Source organism: Limanda limanda, chromosome 22, assembly GCF_963576545.1.
Source record: "Limanda limanda chromosome 22, fLimLim1.1, whole genome shotgun sequence".
Taxonomy (NCBI): domain Eukaryota; kingdom Metazoa; phylum Chordata; class Actinopteri; order Pleuronectiformes; family Pleuronectidae; genus Limanda; species Limanda limanda.
Window position 1 is genome coordinate 11,482,175 of NC_083657.1, and position 15,651 is coordinate 11,497,825.

Below are 15,651 nucleotides of genomic sequence, written 5' to 3' on the forward strand. Positions count from 1 at the left end.
TGCCCTTCATTACCTTTTAATGATTTGTAAAGCGCTCTGTGACACTGTTAAGGCCGATAAAAAAAGCTGTGAGGGAATCAGCAAAAACAAACTCATTAAAGAAAAGGAGCGGCTGGGGAGAACGGGAGAGGAAAAATAGAGCAATAAAAGAGGGGTGGACGAGTGTAGGGAGTAGGGTGAAGGGCAAAAAGGACCTGACAGCGAAAAGCGTCCAGGGAGCAGACCCCATCAGCTAGAGAGAGATCTGTGGAGACACGATGAGCAGAGGCATGTATGGTGTGGAGATGTACAGGAGGAGCCAGTGGATGGATACGCAGAGCACTCATATGGTGACCTCTGTGTCTACTCATGTGTGAGCACTGTCAAAGGAAATCACTGGTCCTATCGCCGAAAAGGCACATGGACACACACACACACCAAGTATCCACAAGAAAAAGAAATTGAACACACACACACACACACGTATAAACTAAATACACCCTCCTCCTGGTGGGAGAACGATGGACACACATGCACACGGGGAAGTCACGTCATCCCACTCACAAGATCTCATATGGCAACGTACGTTTATAATTGCAGCACTGGAAGCCACTATATGGATCAGTGTGACAGACCTATAATTCAAGTGCTGGTTGATCTCTGCAGCTGTGACTGTGTGCACATGTGCTCGTTCACACACACACTCACACACTTGGCTGAGTCCGATTTTAGTATAAAGTTCCATCAAGTGATGCTTGTGATATTATGAGAAGACTGCTTGTTTGCTCTATAGATGCTCCTTGCAGCTTTCAGTTCATGTGGCATGTGCGGTTGTTAACATTAAACCACCATATAAAACCTACACTCTTTAAAAGTAATGGTTTGATGCATTCATAGACCCCAATATCAAATGCAGTTAACATTTGGTAAAATAGACTTTAATGTGATGCCATGTTGATTTGTTTTTATGACACATGGACTTAACGGAAACCCCCTACATTGTTTGCCTGTTATATATCTTCAATTGATGCACGATGTAGAATGGGTGGGTTGAGCTGTCAACTCCATATAATGAATCTTGAAGACGTTCACAATCTACTTTTCAAGCTAATAATAAAAATTGACATTTAATGTGACATTTACACGGAACGTAGATTGACGCCGCTTTCACGAACCAACGGCTAAATTGCCAACAATCTGTGTGAGCTGCAAATGATACCACGTGTCTCTATCATACATGCATGGCAGAGGAGGAGATGGTGCCAAGATAAAGTGAAATAGAAATCACTCAACGTCAGTTTCTCACATGTCAGTTCTTTCAAAGGTAAACATGAAAAACCTATTGAACCACCCTAACAGAAAGAACCGAAAGGAACCTACTGTGTGTTTCATGCTTGTCTGTAAATTCACACACAGCTGTACCCTGAGATCCTGGAAACAAACTGCTATTCTCGACTGATGACTGAAAGCTGTCAAAGATATGATCAAAGCAGCAAACGCTGGAAGGTGGTGACAGTCATAATGTATTCGAAGGATTGTGATATTATTTCTGGGGGAAGTTCGGCCACTCAGAAGCTGTGTATTAAGTGTTCTTGCCTTCAACTATGCACCTTCATCTTTAGTGTTTGATACAAAGCAGTGACTTTAACTGCCAAGAGGGAGGGGCCACATGTTGGATGCCGAAACCGAAAAACAGCTGCTTTAAGGTATCAAGGCTTGAGTTTCCCTTCTGGTCTCTGTTGATCAGAAACAACTTCAAAACTGCTTTGAAGTGTGTGCAGCATTTTTAAAAACGGAGCCTACCTCAATCCTGCCGGTGTCTGGCTGGAAGCCTCTGGACGGGTCCTCTGTCGTCACTCGGCACTGGATGGCACAGCCGTTCACCCGGATCTTCTCTTGTTTGAGGCCCAGATCTGGCAGGCTGCGGCCCTCACACACACGCAGCTGGGCATGCACCAGGTCCACACTGTCGGAGAGAGAGGGAGAGAGAGAGAGGGAAGTGATGAGCGGAGCAAATTGATTGAAGCCGTGAACATGATGTGAATAGCTCTTAATTTCCCTTGATGTCACCGTGGAGAAGAATTTTTGAAGCTTACAAGAACAGTGAGGACATTTATTCAAATGTTAACATTTATATTTTCTGAGCCCTTGGTGTCAAAGGACTGGAGACGTTTTCCAGCACCTCCTGTTTGGGCAAATCTGCAATATCCATCTACTAATTACATAGTAGAGTCAGAAATGAGTTATTATCCGGCCCTTGGGGGATTAAGCAGGATATGAAACCTATAAAGTTTGTTTAAAGTTTAGGATTATTCTAAGGTTTGCTTTGAAGAATCTCAATCGACGCGTACAGTACAAGCACCAACTTAAAAGCACCTAGACCAGTGTTATGTGTAAAGACCAATATTTAGTTTCACTTAAATTTGTTGTTTTTTTTTACATGTACCGATATAGAGGTCTTTGTCCAACATATGTTTTAAGTGCAACTAAATTAATAAGAGACTTTTCCTCTCTCTGACTCATTCAGATGAAGCCAGCAAACCTCTGCCTATAGTGTCTTATTGTTTTGGTATACTGACAACCATAATCTCCATGTCAAAGTTAATAACAAACATTGTAGCAATATATATTTTTATTAATTTCATGGTTATTATTAATACCTTTGTAATGTCAACCTACATTTAAAGTTCCTAAATAGTGTTGTTATCTGCTTGTATAATTCATTGTTATATTATAAAACTGACATATTCAAAACCTTTTACAATTTGTTCAATCAAATCCAAAAATAATTCAAGACCATGTAAACCATATAATATACGGTACAGCTGTTTCCAATTCCTTCTGTTGCTGCACTTGCCCGTACAGTATATTTCTCATACATATCTAAACGTGAATTTTATCCAAGGATAAATGTATGCATGCACATACACACACATGTACACAGGGAGATATAGGGAGAGAGAGAGATAGAAGTACATTATGCTAATTTTTATTCAGTAATTATTATTGGAAGGAATTTTAATCTGAGAGGGACAGAGACATTATTTTCTTCCATATCCAGGAGTTAAATATATTTTGGGCTCATCGGTATGCATTTATTTAAATGTAAAGCTCAAATGAGACTTCCCGGGTTAAGCTTCATGACCTTGCACAGTCTAATGCACGAAAATGAATTTTGTCTTCATTCTGTTCTGGACACATTTGCAGTGTAGCAGTTGATGGACACAGCGGGCGTTGGGATAAATAATTCTTAAATGACCGGCACCCCGTCCGGTGCCAGACACACTCAGATAACTGCTGTAGCATCTTCGCCTTGAAGAGTGAATGAAGCACAGACGGCGCAGACATCACCAAGCGAGTCTAGATTTTGGACGCAGTCTTGGCTTTCGTCTTATTGAATGTCTCAATTAGCTGGTTTCCACACTCTGGTGAAACAGAAGGACACTTATGCATCAGCCTGGTGTGAAACGCGTTGGTGGAAAAGCAGATCCACTCTTGATAATGTGGACAGGCGCTAGCGTCATGTGTTTGTCACAGTTTCATGAACATGTTGCTGTTTTTTTTACCCTTTAAATAATAAAAGGACAAGACAAATATGAGTCACTTTGAGTGATACACAAAGCAGTTTGTGAACACTAAAGCTGAAATATGGTATAATAATTAGTTCCTGCTCTTGTTCTGTCATTAGCTCACTCATTAACCCGGCCACTTCCCTATTTGCATATTCATGAGAAGTGGTACAAAAGAAAAAGAGCAATTAAAAGAAAAGCATCCAAATTCACAAACACCAACATGTAATGACACATCAGTGTGTTCTAATGGCTGCATATTTACTGGGATGAAGGCAGACAAACACAATTCAGTGGCAAATGAGACAAGTGAACATTTTGAGTCAAGATCCAAACATTTGGCATCCGGGCGTAGACTCTTTTTATTACATATAAATCAAGTTTGGCCAAGTTTTCTTTCTCCCCTCCTCACACATATTTCTTCTACTCCAAAAACATAAGGCAACGCTGATTGAATGAGGACCCTGGAGGGTTTGTGAAATTTATTGTATACTAATTTGATTCTGACAAATTAAAGAGCCTGCAGCAACATCTGTCCCTCGGTGCAGCCAGTTACAGAATAAAAGTCTCTTGTATCATTAGCAAGTTCCACAATGAGGCCGAACTACACAGGGAGAGGATGAGGGCGATGCGCCTTCAGCGGAGGGAGAGTTGAAAAATGCACTACATTAAATGGACACGCTGGTTATGGGAAAAAAAGTGTAATGACGATGATTACAGATGTTGTGCAAAACAGGCTGTGTTAGAGAACACGTGGGATTAACCAGAGACAGCGAGGAGGACGGACCTGAAACATGAGAAACATCACCGGGCATGAGAGTTTAATACCACGACAAAACAACGGGGGAGCGATGATGTTGGCTGCACAGCACGATCAGATCAAGTCCTGAATTAACAAACAGCTGGCTGTCAATGTCAGCCGAGTTGATAGTTCCATGCTCCCACTTACATTACTGTGTCGAACAATATTTGTTTAGCTTGGTGAATCAAAGTGGTTATTAAATCATGGAAATCCTCCAAAGGACTTCATCCATGTTCACTGCCTCCAAATAACTGACGTGTGGTCTTCAGTAAATCATGACAAATACATACCAAAAGTTTTCCACCAGCTATTCTATGCTTTTATGACCGTGATAAAGTCGTTTGTAACCTGCAACCACAAGTCAGGAGAAACTGACAATAACCACAACCAACATGTTAACGACGTAAACAGGATATATTCAGGATGTAATCAACCTGTGCAGAGCTGCTGATGGTCATGAATTAGGTAAAAAAATAAACGTTTTAGTTATCTTCAGTCCTCTAGAAGAACTAAAATCTCTTGAGCTCCACCAGACGTATGTAAAAAATGTTTTCTAGTTTTTGAAGGGTCGATAAACGTGGACACTGGTTGAGAAACAGACGATGGACATTATTTTCTTTTATATTATCCGCAGGTGCTTTGTCATACCAATAACTGTGTTGAAATTGAAAAGTTGGTATCTGCGCTCAACATATTATAGAAAACTTGGAAAGTAAAAAAGAAAATGCTTTTTTATAAGCATCTTGCTGAAACAGTGTATATTATGACAAACGTAAGGGAATTAATCATAGAACCAGTAGAAAATAGACATGACTTGATATATTATTTATGTGCGATGAGTGCATATGTCCGGGGTAAAGATAAACAAACCATATTGTCCACTGTTTGTTATTATACAGCGTATAAAATATGTTATGTTGTGAAAAATTGTTCCAGTGATGCTACTTTAAGGGTATTTTTCATTTATTGTAATTTAAAGATCTATAAATGTGTCCACAGCACAAAATGTGACAAATATAATCCATAATAATAATAATATAATCCAGACCATCAAATGGATTATGACACAGAATAATACGCATCATTGAAGGAGCAAACTCCTGCTGCTTTCTAGAGTTCGCTACTATAAATGGAGATTTAATCATTTTCTCTATATATCCTTCACCTAACCCTGGTTTTACATAAAGTTGTTCTCCATGCAGATTCACAGACCAAATCTAAAAGTTGTTGACCTCCCCACTTCCTCAAACTTGCATATGTACCGTGTCATAAACCCACCGAGCAGCGAGCACACAGAAGACCACACGCAGCAGCTAAATTAATTTTGCCTAGAGCCCAGTGAGCCCAGAGCTTCTCCTGAGCCACAACATTACCTGGCCCAAGGTTTGCTGTGTGTCAATTAGTTGGTGGAAATTTTATTAAGCAGAAATGTATTTAGGAAAATGCAGCATGTAAGCACAATATCAAGTGAAATAACAAGGTCTTTAAAGTAGATTTGGACTCGTAGCCCCTCTGCTGGGCCTCCAGATTACATTAGGTAATAGTGCAGGACCTGCCCTAAGGCCCTTGTTATTAAAGCTGATATTTGTGTTTAGCAAAGCATACACCTCAAAATGAACCAGTAACCACATTACAAGGAGCCAAATGGACCAGAGTGGAGAAACAGACTCCTTCTCTGGAATGTTGGGGAGGAAACAGTTGTAATCTTTGTTTGATTTCCGAATGATGGAACATCTATATATCCCGATTTCGTGTTCCATTTTTCAAAAAAGAGCGATAGAAAAAAGTCAAACAAAATCATGTCCATTCTTCGCTTTCAACATTTCCAATATCTCCCAGTAGGACGTTCTTTTCCTTCGCAGCAAGTTTCTGATGTGTCAAAGGTGTGAATCTATTCTGACAATCTTAAAGAATACATAAATCTTTTAAGATGACAGGACCAATACAGCACGTCTGTTTCACTGCCTGGCAGCTCTGACTGTTTGCCCGTGGTGCCTTTGTCTTGCTTAGAGCCTCTGAATAGCTGCCAGGTTTATATTTGATCTCAGGTAATCTAAAGAAAAAATGGAATGGAAACCCAAGTGTCAAAAAAAAGTTTGCTCAGTGAATCTGTTCTTTGAAATATTGTCAGAACATCGCCTCACAGCAAAGTGCCTTATTTTGCATTTGGTCGTCCCATCTGAAGCAACATGTTGCTTAAGGCATCAGGTGTGCTTACATTTGTTCTCCGGTGAAATGACAGATCACCAGCCTGCTCACATATATGTTGCACTGCAGAACAAGACAAAGGCCCAGATTTAAAATACAGCAATGGACACATTCCCCTACCAGTAGAGCTACGTGTCATAGCATCAGCTGGAAGGTCTTTTTGGGAATAAGGAGGGCAAATCTGTGCATGGATGAAAACATATCACCATGCATGCGCTGTGTCTTAATCACATGCATGCATTTAGCTGTTGAGTCAGCTCTCATGGTCTTGGGCAGAAGTCTAAACTCCATTTGAACTTGTAGGTCTTCCTCTAAGTAGCTTCAAAGATGAGGAGAACTCTTTCATCTGAAGTCCGGGTCAATGCTGCGAACACATTGTTTATCCTCTCATGCAAATGCTTCATCCGAGCCACGGCAAATCTTATCACACTCAGATCGACGGAGCATTTTGTTGCAGCGCATTATGACATCAACACTAACTGGGTCGACTTGAACATCTCATTATGCACGTCATGTTAGATAATCTGGGATATTACCATCAAAAAGACAATGAGGCCTGTTCTATTTTTAAAGCCACCCAGCAACTGTAAATGTGAGCGAGCATGGCAATGTCGAACCAAAGTGTTTTGAGGAAGATGTGCAGACCATGTTGTTCATGGAGCTGCAGCTCTCATGAGTATATGATGCCACTCATTACATATATGTTCTTACCTTATTGCTAAAAATGTGGCACAGCCCTTACTTGAATACACCAAGTGCTCGACAATTAACTTTATGTGACAATTACCAATAGTTTAGATTCAGTTTATCCAGTATATGGATACTGCTCGCCCATCTTGTCCAAATAATAAATCCTACGGTGTAATTAGCTGACAGGCATGAACCTGAAGTCCGTCTCCAAACCACTGAAGGACAAATATGAAATTCAAAGCCAGAATTTACATTCCCCTTTAAAAGGAGGATCACCCCATAATTACTATAGGTCATCTCCAGAGTCAAGAGTGCGATATAGGTTTCATTAAAATGTAATTATATTAAAATGAGTTATCTTGTCCGTCCAGAGATATGCACGGGGGGTTAGGTAGTCAGGGTGGAGGAGATCACAGCGGAGGATGTATAATGTGCCGACCTTTGACAGAGGAATGAGAACCTGCACGCAAATGTACTCTTTTTCCATTAAATCTCAAATTTTGTTCATAAAAATGTGTGTATAAAATAGATTTATGCATACACACATACCTGGGAAAGCACTTGTGGTATTGTTCACACATGTGCGCACACATTTGCATGACTCGCTCTCGCTGGACACTTTCCTGCATTATCTCGGTACAAGGAAAGTACATTAGACTTGCACTCACTAGAAGGACACGGTCACACACACATAACATGACACACAAAGTCTCCGTTTGTCACATGTGCATGCATCGCACACACACATGCACACACACACGAAGGCTGAGTACTAATTGCATATCATTTTCACTCATTTCACTCAGCTCGTTAGCAAGGGAGAAGAGGGTGGCTGTACGCCCAGAAATGAAAGGGGGAGCGGGAGAGAAAGAAAGAAGAAGCTTAGCGAGCAGAGGAAGGCAGCTTGTTGTGGCCATAGGAGATGAAGAGATAGACAATGAAATATGACAAACAGGCAGGGAGGTAAAGATAATATTCCACTCCAGCCTGGAGACTCACAGGGATGAAGGCGAGAGCCATACTTCTCCGATTCAAGGCGAGGGAGTGAGAAATTTAATGAAGGGAGGCAGAGGGAGTGGGAGTATGGAAGAGGATAAAACGCTGGAGAAAGCGAATGGGAAAAGTGGGAGTGTGAAGGGGACTGGATTTGGCCGCTCTCAAAAGGACAGAGGGAATGAAGTCAAAGAGGCGATGAGAGGAAGCGAAGGTGGAGACGCAGCAGGACAGAGGAGTTGGGATGCGAGTGGGAAGAAGGAATGGAGGGATAAGACGGATAAATGGGAGTGTGGGATGAGAGGGAGGGCCGTGTCCAATTGAGGAGGGAGCGAGGGAAAAGAAATGGCTGCGGGTAAGGATAGGAGATGGTACATTGGCGGAGGACATAATAATGAAGGGAAGAATGGAGATCAGGTGGGATTACAGAAAGCAGGTTACTCTTTAAGCAAATTGCGTCATACATGCACACAAAATGAGAGTAGAAGACAAATGTAAAGGGAATAATTCAACATAGATTTTCACTTATGGACTGAATGATTTATTTATTTGGCTCAATCAAACTGGAAGGGGCGCTGTGAGGGCCAGGTCACATATACAGGAATGGAAAGTTCACCAAAGTTGAACTCCACGTGAAGCCACGCCTCCTCTCCTGCTCTGATTGGAGTGAACTTGGAGCCAAACGTTGGCCAGCGACACATTCGCATATTTGCGACGGTGCCCAGAGGGAGTATACCACCCCCAGTGCTAATGCCCTATCTCATCATGCCAAAGCAGTTTCCTATCAATTATTATGAGGCCGCCCACCATTTGCCTTGCCAGTTTCACACTAAACCAACAGAAATGGACACTTCTCATAATAGAGATCTCAGATTTAGTTTTTTGCTTCATTAATGAGTTTTGTGATGCTTTTCACCACATGCTCACTCACACTATCGTCCGTTAAGTTGTTACCGTCCACACAGACGGTCAAACCTCATCCTTTCAGCTGCCGTTGCGTGTGCTTAGCCACAAGTGACACAGGAAGTTCTCTCTCTCTCTTTAGTCTGTGTACCTGTCACACGCAATCTGTTTAGAGCGCCCTTCGTCCCCAGCCACTGCCATGATTAATTTAATTATGTGGGAAACGATGCAAAGAAAGTGGAACAATTATCCTGGACCTGCCCATTAAATGTGGATGTGAGCATGTACGCGCTCTCTGAGCAATGTGAGCACCCTTCTAATATCACCTGACTTCATAACTCTCAGTCTGATCAAGTTTCCCCTCTATTAAGATTCTCATCGTCTGGCTTCACATTTAACTGATAAGTAGGAGACTGGCAACAGTCTGGTCATCTAATCCTCAATAAAAAAAAGCACGTAAGTGTATAATCAAAAAGTTTATGAAACTAAATAGGGCAGACAAAAAAGAAGTTAATGACAGTGAAGAAGTGGAAGGGAGGGATGGAGATGTTGAAAAATGGTGGAGAAAGGGAGGGAGGGAGGAAGGAGGAGAAGAAGAAGAAGAAGTGGGGTGAATGGCAGGAGGAAACTGAGATGCCACTGCAGGAAATGATGGAAAGTGTGAGCAAGAGCGGAAGAGAAGAACAGACACTGTGTTATGATCGGATATAAATCCTGCTTCCTCCTATTGCTCATTTTTGCCCTGTTCCTTTTCTTAATAAACTGTACCACTTTCAACCTCTTCCCTTTACACCCTTCTCCTGTTGTGCTCTCCTCTTTTCATATCTTCCCTCCTTCCTCCTGTCTCTCCACTCCTTCCTCTATCTTCCATTGACTCCAGCTCGCCTCTCCCCGCCTCCCACATGTGGCATCGAAATGCAAAACATGTACTTCTTTTGAAGTGAACACTTGATTTTCAAACTTCATTAGTGACAGGGGTGCATACTGTATAAGGATGTTTTTCTGAGCATTATAGCTTCGTCAAACTGTGTCTCCGGCAAATAAATAAATACATTTTTCACGATGGCTCCGGGGCAGGAGGTAAAGAGCAAAGCAGAAATGTATTTCTCATTTCGGTAAAAACTGATGCAGACTCTTGTCTAGCAAATGTGTACACACCTTTCATCCACACACACACAAGCATGCACACACACACACAAACACACACACACTCTTGTCTCAATAAATAAGTGGAAATAAAGCCAATGTGTTTCCAAGTGGGGCCTGCAGGAACAGAGACGTAGAAAAACAGAATAGCAGAGAGAAAAGGCAGCAGGAAGGATGGATGAACACAAAGACAACAGAACAGATCGAGGGGCAGAAATGAAAATGAAAGACCTGGAAGAAAAGGTTTTTAATAGAGAGAGAAAAGGACAAGCCGAGATGGAGAAAAAGTGCAAAGGACTGTTGGAAAGAACAATAAAGACGGACTAAATGAAGCGAGAGAGTGTATGAAAGACAAACAAACGAAGATAAAGCAAAAGACAGAGAGGAGGCATGAAGCCGCCCGTCTTGTTTTGTATGAATTTCATTAGATGGTTTTAGACGGCAAACGGAAGAAAAAGACGAGGGAGCCTGCAGAGAGGGGAGGTGAGAAATGGAGAGACGGACGAGAGGGGAAGAGTTGTCTGCGTGTTGGAAATAAGAAATTTGAATCATTGTGGCATGAGGATGGCATTTTGACATCAATTTAGCTGGCAGCCAAAAAACCGTGCCGCCTGTTTGATGCACAAATGCAAACAGAAGAGGGTTGGAGACAGAGGGAGAGGGAGAGAGAGGGATGGAGAGAGGGGGAAATATTAATCAGTGTTAATCAATGTGAGGAGAAAAACATCGGAGGGAGGAGGAGAAGATGACAGAATGGGATAATTGTTTTTCCCAATTTGCCATGGAAATGGGTAGAGTTTTGAAAATGTGCAAATAATAGTGTGAAGTAAACAGAGATGAAAAGGATGAAAAGAGGAGGGAAAGAGTTGGAGGTGATAAGAGGAATAGGGCAAGGATATGGTGGGAGTGTGGATGGGGTGGAAAACACACACATACAAACACACACTCTCCCACATGACGTCCACACAAAAAAAGGAGGATATTTGATTAGATATCCTTTCCTTTTCAGCTCGCTTTCTCCTCTATTTTCTCAGGGCTCACTATCAGCCTATTAATAATTCCTGCTTCCCTTGTTATGAAGCAGATGGAAGTGTGAGGAGTGGAATACAAAATAACCCTGGCTTCCAGAAGGCGGCGAGGAGCGAGATGACAGAGGCCGAAAGGAGGGAGACAGTGCATGCAGATAAGAGGAGGGGGAGGAGGAGGAGGACAGAAGTGGAGAGAGGGAGAGTTTATATACAGAGAGGAAAACAAAAACACTGTGCAAATGCATAGAATCTCCAATGAAAATGATGTCAGTGCAGCATGAATGCAGGGATTCTCACGTTGATGTAAACACATTCCTATAAGAGCATTATGTTAATAGACGGATTTAGAAACATCTAATTAGCGCCTATTTATCGTCTTCACAGCATCAGCAACAAATTTGGCAAAACAAATATGTTACACAATGCATTTAAACAATCAGGGAGTCTTTGTCAGATCAGCTGCGACAGATTATCATAAACTAAGAGTGCTAAGAGCTTTGACAACTCCCATTATCGTTCAAATGTTACACAACACATCTATAGTCGTATGGTGCCAAGCAGCCAACAGGCGAAGACGGAAACATCTATAGAGCAAAGGTCTGGGGGGGAAATGTGGTCGATATTTGTTTTTAATACATTTGCAAATAACACTAACTGGTCTATCCACAAATTAATTGAATGCTAGTTACACACTTGATTTGACAACCATGTGTTGATAATAAATTTGATAATGCACATTATTGTTGAGCTGTGTGCGTCGCTCACTCTCACACACACACACTGTGACGATGGACCCATCTGTCCAGCTGTCACAGTCAACTGGTGCACCATGGGAAATCTTGTCGTGTTGCTGGTCAGGCAGAACTCGCTGGGACTGGTAGTTTCTGCTTTAACTACGCACGTTCTCGTGATGATGCATGCGATTCTCATAACACCACTCATAATTCAAAGCGTCAAACGAGAGCGTGCTGCCTGCCTGTTCACTGTACATCACAATTACCACTCTTCATCTATCTGCCCCCCTACGCAGGCTGCTGTACTCACAGGATCAGACTCTGTGGGAAACACTGCACTTTAAGGCTTTGCAAACCAAATCCCGATTTTCTTAAAATCCGTCATCCATAAAAATAGTGATGAACAGAAACCTTCCAAAACTTCACAGTAGGAGAATTTTTATTCCAGTGAGGATGATTGCGTGGTCGTCTCACTTCTTAAAAAAAGAAAAAGAAAACAATTGGTCCTTCCGATCCTGAGAAGCCGTCATGAACAAGGAGAATCACTATTTTTGAAGGTGAGACAATTTCAGAAGAAAAATACAGACTTGATTTGCAAAAAACTTTACTGTATTTAGAGTTGACTAAAGTTAAATGAAAACTTAATAACATTAGTTAGGAGCCTGCTGTTCGACTCAACACGATTTAACATCCGATCAAACCTCTATCGCAGGCCCTAATTACACTTGTCATTTGCATTCCCTCGACATGAAACCCAGATGAGATTTAATACAATTTAATTTTCACTTTATATGTTTCTATTATTAGGAGGTTCAGTTCCGTGGTGGATATGCATCTCGAGCTGAGTGAGAACTTCAGAAAACACCTGAAGGAAAAGAATGTGTTAACTCAAACCACCATAGAAAAGATTAATTGCATTTATTGACTGTGAGTGACAATAAGGTTTTAACATCTCCACGGCCTCTCACTCACACTATTGACTCATCTGTGCAGATCAATGCACTGCAGCCTCACAGATCATCCATTGGCTGAACTGATTAGGGGTCAGATAATCGTACAACAGCTAAAATGCTCGGAGTCATTTTCTCCTGTGGCTTTTTATGAGATAGGGCAAACAATGGCTAATTGTAAGGCAATTTCCAGATGCCAATATCACAGGGAGCAGAAATTGTGGAGGCCATTTCCACAGATTGCTTGCTGACGCAGTTAAACTTGGGAGTTGTAAAGAATGCACATCTGTCTGGAGAGATGGATGCATTCACATCTTTTCGTTATCCGACTAGATTGCGTCCAGCTCCCACCTCCATCTGGAATTCCTCTTAGATGCATTCTCACAAAGCTTCTATTATACCTGAGATTAATCCAAGCTGATGCATGAAGTGGTTGAGTTTAAAAAGGGTCACCAATGTCACAGCGGGTGTTTAAATATCACAGGCAGAGCGGAGACCTTTAAAGGTTTAACCTCTGTGCAGCAGCAGACTTATATCCCATGTGAGTAATTCTTCATTTATATTGGACTCCTCTATCCGCTGTTAACTTTGTAGTACTCCATGTTTTAAGGCCTACTTGGAAACCAGTGGAGGTGAGCGCTCTCCAATATGAGGTCTGGGCTGATATATTGACTGATGTATATAATTGATGTGCTGTGGGAGGTTTTGAAGACACCATGCTGGTTGAGAAAACCTAGGATATTGACATGATGTCCGTCTGGACAGCTCCATATTGATTCAGCTGTGTTGGTGTTCATGGCTCATAACCTGGTTTGAAGTCTAACCTGACCACAAACCAGTGAAATCTTAACTGTAATCCTTCATATTAGAAAATTATATCCTCACATACCCTTTGTGATAAATATTCAAATGTTCTTATGTCACGCTGTGAAGTGACATGAAAACCTGAGCTCACTCTGCTTTGAATTGGTCCCAAAACACAGTGAGAAGCTTAAAAAGAAAAACTGGAGAGTTCCCAGATGAATCCTGAATAACTACTTATACAAAACATAAACGTATATATATACTCTGTATTTCACTCTCATCTGTGTATTCCAGGTACTGTATCCGAACCCACCATATAACAGAATTCATATGTTAATATTGTGACCTTGGAAAATATTATGTATCGTCATACTTGGATAAAAAAATGTTTTTCCTTTCTACCCCTTCAGGGACCCTTATTTTTAACCCAGTTCACTACTGTTGAATAACGGCTTCCAAATATAGATAGTCATTTATTTATTTGAGATATTCTAACTGAAAGATAACCGGGTCATATTTTACTGAGGAATTTTTCTGCCTCTGCAAAGAGTAATAAACACTCAAATTTAGGGACTTGTTTGATTACCATAAACACTGAGGATTATTTTTGACTAAGCAAATTATAAAATGGGCAACATTAAATGTGGAAACCACAATTTTTTCAACTGTTAAACATCCTAATTTATGTATCAGATAAACTGTAAGACTCCTGCAATCAAGTCCTTTCAAAACCCACCAATTACTAACTGGCCTTTAGAACTCAGGTATACTACAGCCCAGTCAGTCTGTTGAGATTTCCATTTGAGGGAAGAACAGTTATGTGAAGCTAAAGGTTTATACACAACAACTTGACAATACAGGCAAATGCGCAGCAGCAGACACAAACACAAACCAAAAAATGCAAAAAGCCAATACAGGCCTGATAGAATGCAATCCAAGTTCTCTCACTTGGAAAATTGCAGAGAGGACGGCACAAATATAGAGAGATAGAGAGACGAAGGACAGATATATAAGCCCCCCCACACACACACACACACAAACAACCATGCCTATGTGCATCAACACACACCAAGTGCATATATAGTTAAAAATGTATCAGATACCACACTGCACATTTGGCACACCCACAGGAAAGATATCCAACAAGCAGCATGAACAAAACATGCACGCACACAACATGGCCATAAAAAAAAAAAACACACACACATACACAGATACATGCGCACATAATGACACAAGCCTATGAGTCACAGACCAGCCCAGATAATGTGGAAAATATGAGCTTTGGCAGAATAAAATGGTGACAACAATGAGGAGCGAGCGCAGCTGGGAGAGAAATAAATTGTGTGCAATAAATACAACATGAAAGGGGGAAAATAACAGGAGCAGTGAAGAGGGAGGATGGGAAACTGAAGGAAGCACACATACGAATTAATATTGAAGAGAACGATGAGGGGAAGAAAACAAACAAACAAATTGGCTATAAGATATAACACAGTGCGGTTCAGCCATGCTACAGGAAAACTAAAGAGAATTTAGCTCAGTTCATGCACACAGTATTTGTATGCCAATGCTGCTGCTCTGGCAAATTAAAGTACATACACTAGAGTAAAGGGGGAAAGACTGAAGGAGAATACAGAAGAGGGGCAATGGAAGAGTGTAGGGGGGGGGGGATAAAGAGAGGTAAGAAGAGGGTTGGTTCAAGGTGAGAAAAAATGCTGATGACATGCTGGGTAGAACAGAAACTCAATCTGAACCTTTTTTTTTTAAAGAAACAATGCATTCTCTTATGACCCAGAGTGGTAAAGGAGCCCTGCTAAGCACTAGTTTGTTTTCAAGTCTATT

General features: G+C 41.3%; 1 protein-coding gene across 1 annotated transcript in view; it reads right to left on the reverse strand.

Moving 5' to 3' along the window:
- The window catches only part of pcxb (pyruvate carboxylase b), a 269,473-nt gene that overhangs the window by 180,931 nt on the left and 72,891 nt on the right, over positions 1-15,651 (reverse strand). The window contains exon 11 of the mRNA XM_061066418.1: positions 1,783-1,945. Coding sequence (XP_060922401.1) covers positions 1,783-1,945 — 163 coding nt within the window. The remainder of the gene's footprint in view (positions 1-1,782; positions 1,946-15,651) is intronic.